We start from the raw sequence: 7,910 nt of genomic DNA, 5'->3' as shown, positions 1-7,910 counted from the left end.
AATATCTCTAGCAGTAAAACTTAGTCATTACAAATGAAATTTCATAGAGTTGTTGTTATACATAGTTCTAAAGAACTTTTCTTTATCTAGTTATCAAAAGGAATTGGATCGTGATGCTAGGGGTTCGTTTTTCCTAGTGGGCTTTGAATGCAAGTAGTTATTCTCGTTCGAAGAATAGCGCATCATTACAAGATGTGCTTCGTCACCCTCTAATATCTGATTCAGGTATCACCTAGAACGATGGCCATTAAGAAACCATCCACTCAAAGGCAGGGACTCTACAAGAACGATCCGAAGCAGATTGAGAAGATCAACTCCTCCCAGAAATCGTGGTGGGCAAAAGCATACCCTGAGCACGAGAAGTGAGTTAGATGTGTAACGATTTTCTTAATTTCAAAGACAATTTTTGGTCGCTGTCTCTATCTTCACAGTATTTTCCACACGTTTTTTTTTTTTTTTTTTTTTTTTTTGCTGTGAATGATCGTGGCGACAAAATTATTAATGTTTTCATTATCGTCATTTTCATCATAGCCTCGAAGGCCGTGCGAGGCAAAGGACCTTTGAAATTCGGCCATTCGTTTCTTTCCTGTACTTTTTGCTTCTACCAATTCCCACACAAATTTAGTCCAGTTTCAGTTCACATACAAGTAGATCTAAGACTTCCAACTTTGCCAGTGTAAGGAGTATCCGAGTTGACAAATGTTTTACGTGCAACTAAACCCTTTTTCTTAACCTTTTTAATATGCACACACAGTAACTTAAAATTTTTGGCATTTCTCCATTAACTGTTTTAAAGCTCACATGAAGAAACAGCTTGCAAATAAGGTACAACGGGATACATCTAATATTGTAAAAAGGATATAACTTCATTTCATTTAAGCGCGTTACCACGCAGTTATTTGTCCAAGTGAACCCGAATCCTGTTTTATAGTACTGTACATAGTAACTTTTAAGGTTAGTTACCGCCCTGTACTCTAGGACCAGTTTCTAATCCGCAACATGAAAAGCTCTATCATCATGAAAAGTATTTATGTGAAGTGACATCACATCAACAAGAATTTCTATTTGTAAAATTAAATGCACGAGTTTGTCAAACATTCGCTGAGGAGACAATTGTGTGAATTAACAATAAAGAAGAATCTAGGCCCAATTTAAAAAAAAAATGCATACTAAACATTTACTCCAAAAAAAGGGGGTATTCAAAATGGTCTCTCTGCAATGAACCTTTGACTACTAAGAAAAGCTTATGTACACAAACAATGAAAAGGCCTGATGAGAGATAACACAGATTTTGATTCTGATGAGATGAGTACGTTACTGGTACTGTAATTTCTAGGTATTTGCATCATAACAAAAAATATTTTATGATGACAATTATACTTTCCATGCAATGTCGATGAAATGAGAAGAAACTTTTAACTTTTCTATAAGCAATAAAGTTTGTGACAGGTGCTGTGAGTCATTGTTGCAATGGAAATAAGATTATCCATTTTAAATTCGAAATTAATCTTGTGATGCAAGTTAGTCACGCAAGAGCGTGCTTCATTCGTCCAATACACTGAATTCAGTAAGCCATAAGTCATAATCTAGCCGATGTTTTAGTGCGAGAAAGCCACTGCTATTAAGCTACGTAACTTAACTTTCTGGTAACAAGAGGAAACAAGCCCGATTTTGATAATTTGAGCACATTGTCACTCGGAAATAGATTTTAGCTTTACATAGGAGAGATTTTTTTTTTTTTTACCAGATATACCATAGAAGAAATGTACAAGCGAGCTGGCGGAAGGCCAGTCACCAGAAACAGCTTCCCTCGTCCAGCACCCATTACAAAGGAACAACAAGCTAAGCTTGACTTCCTGCCGGAGGAATTTGACTGGCGGAATATTGATGGGGTGGATTATGTTTCCCCTGTGAGGGATCAAGCAAACTGTGGCTCCTGTTATGCTTTTGGCTCAATGGGAATGTTGGAAGCAAGACTTAGGATCGCTACAAAAAACCAACGCAACGATACATTTTCTACGCAGGTAATGTAGCTCAAGCTGCGAGGAAAAAATTAGAAAATATGTTTTTCTTTCGAAGATTCGAAACCTTTCAGATTTGTCTAGAAACAGAGACATGCTGCACATAGTGCCCTTCAATAAATACGGAACTGCCTTTACATCTTGACTTTCTCCTCAAAGAATTCATTCCCTGCAGGATGTAATGACATGTTCCACGATTGCCCAAGGGTGCGACGGAGGCTTTAACTTCCTGACTGCTGGTCGTCACACTTTCGAACAAGGCGTGGTTGCGGAGGAATGTAATACCTACGAGGCAATAGTATGTGTTGATATTTTATTACTTGCTCATTAAATAGACAAGATAATCTGTGAATGATTAGTACTATTTCACCTTAGGAACAGACTTTATGTTGCCTGTGAAAGCTTATTTTCGTTTATTTCAAATGAATAAGTCAATAACCATGAGAGTGGATATAATATTGTCTAGCGTCTTACCAGTCAGCAGTCCAAATCCCAAATGGGGAGGTGGTTCTTTATCTTGACTTAATCACACACCCATGTTTTTCCAGGACGAAAAATGCGACACCGACCCTTCCTGCAGCCGAACTTACGTCAGCGACTACGAATACATTGGTGGATACTACGGAGCAACCAACGAGGTGGAAATGATGCATGCGCTGGTCAACAATGGCCCAATAGCTGTTGCACTCATGATGACCTGGGATCTTGTCAACTATGCTGGCGGCATTTATCACAACACCGGAATACCAAATGAATTCACCCCTTTCGAGGTAAGAAGCGTTATTCTGAGCTGAGCTTTCGTGCGCAGAATTTCACCTGGAGACCAAAGACCAACTCTTAAAACTACTTTTCTCTCCGAGTTAGAAAGGAACAATTTTGTAAATAACGCGTCTCGGGAGCCAGTCATGTAGTGATGACTTGAACTTCTTACGAAGAGGATGTAAAAGAATACAACTTTAACTTCCTTCAGTTACACCTATAGACTAATTCATTTTACGTGGGCTAAAAAAAAAGGGGGGCTTGATTTGTTTTGTCCTCCCTTTCCAGGAAACCAACCACGCAGTGTTGGCTGTGGGATATGGCGTGGACAACACGACAGGAGAGAAGTTCTGGACCCTCAAGAACTCTTGGGGAAATGGGTGGGGTGAAAGTGGCTACTTCAGGATTCGGAGGGGTGTTGACGAGAACGCCATTGAGTCTTGTTCCGTGCAGAGCTTCATCATTCCTTAGATTTAAGAAATAATGGATGCAAGTATGGTTAAGGAAAGAACTGATTATATTTTTTTTACTACAAGGCAATCTTATACGTACATTTTCAAGTATCCTATAGTGTAAGGTATATGAAACACCTCAAATTCTGAGCTGAATGATGTTGACACTGATGAAAACTAGATGGATCATTAATTTGTTGTAGTAAGCTTATCAAATTTCCAAAATAATTTCCTCCATATTTCACAGATAATAAGAAATTAATTTTTGCTATATATAACTTTAAGAAAATCAATAAACTCTACGGAGACTGAAACAAAACGTTCGTTTTTGTCACTATCCAAACAGTGGCTTATACATAGACTGGTTTTAAACAAACGAGAACTCACCTGAAATATTTTTAAATATCCAGAATAATTCACTTGTACAGCATAAGTATAGAAATTACACAGCGGCTATAATTTCTGTAAAGTAATGCAAAATTACTTTCAGTCCAGGTTAAGCCCTTCTCGTATTTTAAACTTTGTTCTACCATCAGGTAAACAAGAGGTTTTAGTTTCCTATCAATGAAAATAAATGTATCAATTTAATGTGTGTAGATATGAAAAGGGTATTTGTATATATATGAAGTTCATTTGAGAAGGAGAATGCTTTTCTCTCTCCGTTAGGTAGTTGAAGATTAGTTGGTGAATCCTTTTGTAATGCGTTAAACATTACGTCATGAAATGAAATATCTGGAGAAAGCCTTTATTTTATCTCATGGCATATTGTTTCCGGTAAGCTAAAACTGAATTACTTTCCAATGAAAAATAGTATTTCGTGCGGTCCTTGAGTGTGCAAAATCAATATTTCTGTGAAATTCATATTTTTCCGAGACCAAAGGAGGGCAGAGTTACAACATTAATAGGAATGGAAAGCATGAGAGGGCTTGATAAATAAAGAAAAAAGCATAATACGCAAAAAAAATGAATGTTTAAAGAAGTAGATATAATAAAAATCACGTACACTACAGGAAATTTGTCGGTAAAATACTTACCAGCTTCCAGAGATCCATCGAACTCAAAGCTGATGGATGCTATTTAGATAGGTGGGAGCTTTCAGAAGCAAAAAACGCCTGTTATCCCTTGTGAAATGTTTCTCGTTTGGAATGCAGCTGTTGAAATTAATGTGAACGGGTACTAGTTGAACAGCTGACCACAAGGCCTAGCAAAAATTCCAGATTAAAAAAATCCTGTTATATCGAGATAAAGAAAAATACAGAGGACAAGAATATGAAAGGGCATTAGGGTTCAGTATCTTAATTCATATTTTGGGATTTTGTTCCATATTATTTGCGGGTAAAGTCTAATATACGATACCTACTCTCTTTCTCTCATACATACACACGCACACCTATAAATAATCGGACACGATTAGGAAAAGTCGTTCTTCATACTGATGTACTGTCGAGTATCTGGCATCCCCGCCTTTCACATGCTTTACAAAAAAATCCCGTGAAATGTCAATAGAATCAATGACTGTCCTTACGCATGCACGGTGATGCGAGTTTTTGAATTCTATCAAGTAATATCCATCGCTCATGAATGTCAAGTCCCTTTCAAAGCAAAATGAAGTTAATGTTTGTGTATCACAGGTAATGGGTGAAATACTAGGTTTTCAAGCATTCATATTGCCGTTTTGTATGAATTTCTGTTTTTCGTTTAAACTATACATTTAAGCGTTCTTTTATTGTTCTGTAACTTTTTCACTAATATTTTCGGATGTTACCTGAGTATTTTTCTGTGAAGTCTTAATTCATCAGATAATATTCAGCTGCCTTTCTATTGCAAAACTTGTTTTTTATTTATTGATGTGCGCTTACAAAAGTTTATCAGTGGTTTTAAGTCTCGGCAGGCTATTGTCATTCTTGAAGACTAAAAAATCTTGCTTACGAAGCCTTTCACTTTCCCCTCAGCAACTTGGGCTTATATAATTTCTAGCAGCGATGATATCTCAGGATGACTTAAGCCACTTCTGTTGTTTCACCGATTCACTAGAATTTGATTTTTTTACGGGAAGCTCGATGGTTGCTGGGGCGGGGGTGGGGAGGAGTTCTGGGCAGCCTACAGACTAGTACCTACAACAGGACACATTTTCATTAATTAGGTGGGAGAGACAACCCGATTCATCTGGCATATGCCTGTAATTGGCGCGCACCAAATACTGGCATGTGCCAGTATTTGACACGAGTCAAAAACTAACAAGGGCTAGTATTTGGCGTGCGCCAATGGGGCACGCCAAGAACTGGCATGTGCCAGTATTTGACGCACACCAAGACTAGCACGTGCCAGTATTTGGTGCGTGCCAAGAACTGGCATATGCCAAAATTTGGCGCGCACCAAGCACTGGCATTTTCCAAAATTTGAGGCGTGCCAAATACTGACATGTACCAGTAACTGGCTTTTGCCAAGAACTGGCATGTGCCAGTAATTGACGTGCGCCAAAAACTGGCACGTGCCAGTTCTTGGAGCGCATCAAATAGTGGCACATGCCAGTTCTTAGTGCATGCCAATTACTGGCATGTGCCAGTAATTGCCATATGCCAAATACTGGCACGTGCCAATTCTTGGCGTGCGCCAAACACTGGCATGTGCCAGCTCTTGGCGCATGCCAAATACTGGCGAGTGCCAGTTTTTAGCGCACACTAATCATTGACACATGTCAGTTTCTGGTGGGTGCTAATTACTGGCACATGCCAGTAATTAGAATGCACCAAAATCTGGCATGTGCCAGTATTTCGGGAGCACCAATTACTGGCACGCACCAAATACTGGCAGGTGCCAGATCTTGGAGCACACCAAATATTAGCACGTGTCTGTTTTCAGCATGCACTAATTACTGGCACAAGCCAGTTCTTGGCACGTGCCAGTAATTAACACGCACTTAATACTGGCACATGCCAGTTTTTGATGCATGCCAAATACTGGCACATGCCAGTATTTGACGGGTGCAAATTACTGGCACGTGCCAGTAATTAGTGTGTGATAAAAACTGGCACATGCTAGTATTTGGCATGCGTCAAGAACTGGCTTGTGCTAGTAATTGGCGTGCACTAAGAACTGCCACATGAAAGTATTTAGCGTGTGCCAATTACTGGCATATGCCAGTAATTGGTACACATCAAGAACTGGAACGTGCCAGTATCTGGCACACGTTAATTACTGGAACATGCCAGTAATTAGGGTGTACTAAAAACTGCCACATGCCAGTAATTAGTGCGTGTCAAAATCTGGCATGTGCCAGTAATAAACGCATGCTAAAAACTGCCAAGTGTCACTAATTGGTGTGAGCTAAAAACTGGCACGTGGCAATAATTAGCATGGACCAAAAACTGACAAGTGCCAGTATTTGCACATGCTAGTATTTGGCGCACGCCAAAAACTGGAACATTCCAGTATTTGGCGTGCAAAGAACTGGGGCATGCCAGCATCTAGCATACACAAATTGCTGGTATGTGCCAAATACTGGCACGTGCCAGTTTTTGGTGCATGCTAATTACTGGCACATGGCAGTTTTTGGGGCGTGCTAATTAGTGGCACATGCCAGTTTTCAGCATGCACTAAATACGTACAAGTTTATGGGATGTGCTAATTACTGGCGTGTGCCAATTTTTAGAGTGCGCTAATTACTAGCATGCGCCAGTAATATGCACGTGCCAAATACTGGCACATGCCAATATTTGGTCCCTGTCAAAAACTGACACGTACCAGCATTTTGTGCTTGCCAGTTTCTAGGACGTGCCAGTATTAGATGCGCAGCAAGAACTGGCACATGCCAGTATATGGCGCGCACCAAGAATGGCACATGCCAGTATTTGGCATGTGCCAAGAACTGGCATGTGTTACTATTTGGCGCATGCCAAAAACGGCACTTGCCAGTATTTGGCACACACCAATTACTACCACATGCCAGTAATTGGCATACACCAAGAACTAGCACCTGCCAGTATCTGGCTTGTGCCAAATAGTGGCACGTGCTAAATATTGGTGCACGGAAAATACTGGGACATGCCAGTTCTTTGCACGTGTCAAATACTGGCATATGCCAGTTCTTGGAATGCGCCAATTACTGGTACGTGCCAGTAATTATCTTGCATCAAATACTGGCATATACCAGTTCTTGGCGCAATCCAGTTACTGGCATGTGGGCAATTTTTAGTGGGCGACAATCACTGGCATGTGCCAGTTTTTGGTGCATGCTAATTACTGGCACGTAACAGTAATTAGCATGCGCCAAATACTAGCACATGCCAGTTTTCAGCACACACCAAATATTGGCACATGCCAGTATTTAGCATGCACCAATTTTTAGCGCGCACCAAAAACTGTCACGCGCCATCATTTGGCACATGCCAAGAACTGATAGCCTACATGCCAGTATTTAGTGAGAGCCAATTTCTGGCATGCTGATAATTGGCACATGCCAAGAATAGGCACATGCCAGTATTGGTGCACACCAATTACTGGCACATGGCAGTAATTCTAGGGCACCAAGAACTGTTACCTGCCAGTATTTGGAGCAAGCCAAATACTGCAATGTGCTAATTCTTGGTGCGAGCAAAATACTGGCTCACGCCAGTTCTTGGCAAATATCAAATACTGGCATGTGCCAGTTCTTGGCTCACACCAATCACTGGCACAA

The 7,910-nt window shown here is 40.2% G+C and overlaps 1 protein-coding gene across 1 annotated transcript in view; it reads left to right on the top strand.

Moving 5' to 3' along the window:
• The window catches only part of LOC136833188 (dipeptidyl peptidase 1-like), an 8,094-nt gene extending 4,543 nt beyond the window's left edge, over positions 1 to 3,551 (top strand). Inside the window, exons 4-8 of the mRNA XM_067094965.1 lie at positions 226 to 362; positions 1,748 to 2,024; positions 2,197 to 2,319; positions 2,570 to 2,791; positions 3,069 to 3,551. Of these exons, the coding sequence (XP_066951066.1) occupies positions 226 to 362; positions 1,748 to 2,024; positions 2,197 to 2,319; positions 2,570 to 2,791; positions 3,069 to 3,251 (942 nt within the window). The 3' untranslated portion in view covers positions 3,252 to 3,551. The remainder of the gene's footprint in view (positions 1 to 225; positions 363 to 1,747; positions 2,025 to 2,196; positions 2,320 to 2,569; positions 2,792 to 3,068) is intronic.
• Positions 3,552 to 7,910: the final 4,359 nt, after the last annotated feature.

The sequence above is a fragment of the Macrobrachium rosenbergii genome, chromosome 4 (assembly GCF_040412425.1).
Source record: "Macrobrachium rosenbergii isolate ZJJX-2024 chromosome 4, ASM4041242v1, whole genome shotgun sequence".
In the NCBI taxonomy this organism is placed as follows: domain Eukaryota; kingdom Metazoa; phylum Arthropoda; class Malacostraca; order Decapoda; family Palaemonidae; genus Macrobrachium; species Macrobrachium rosenbergii.
This window is presented reverse-complemented; position numbering and strand designations above follow the sequence as displayed.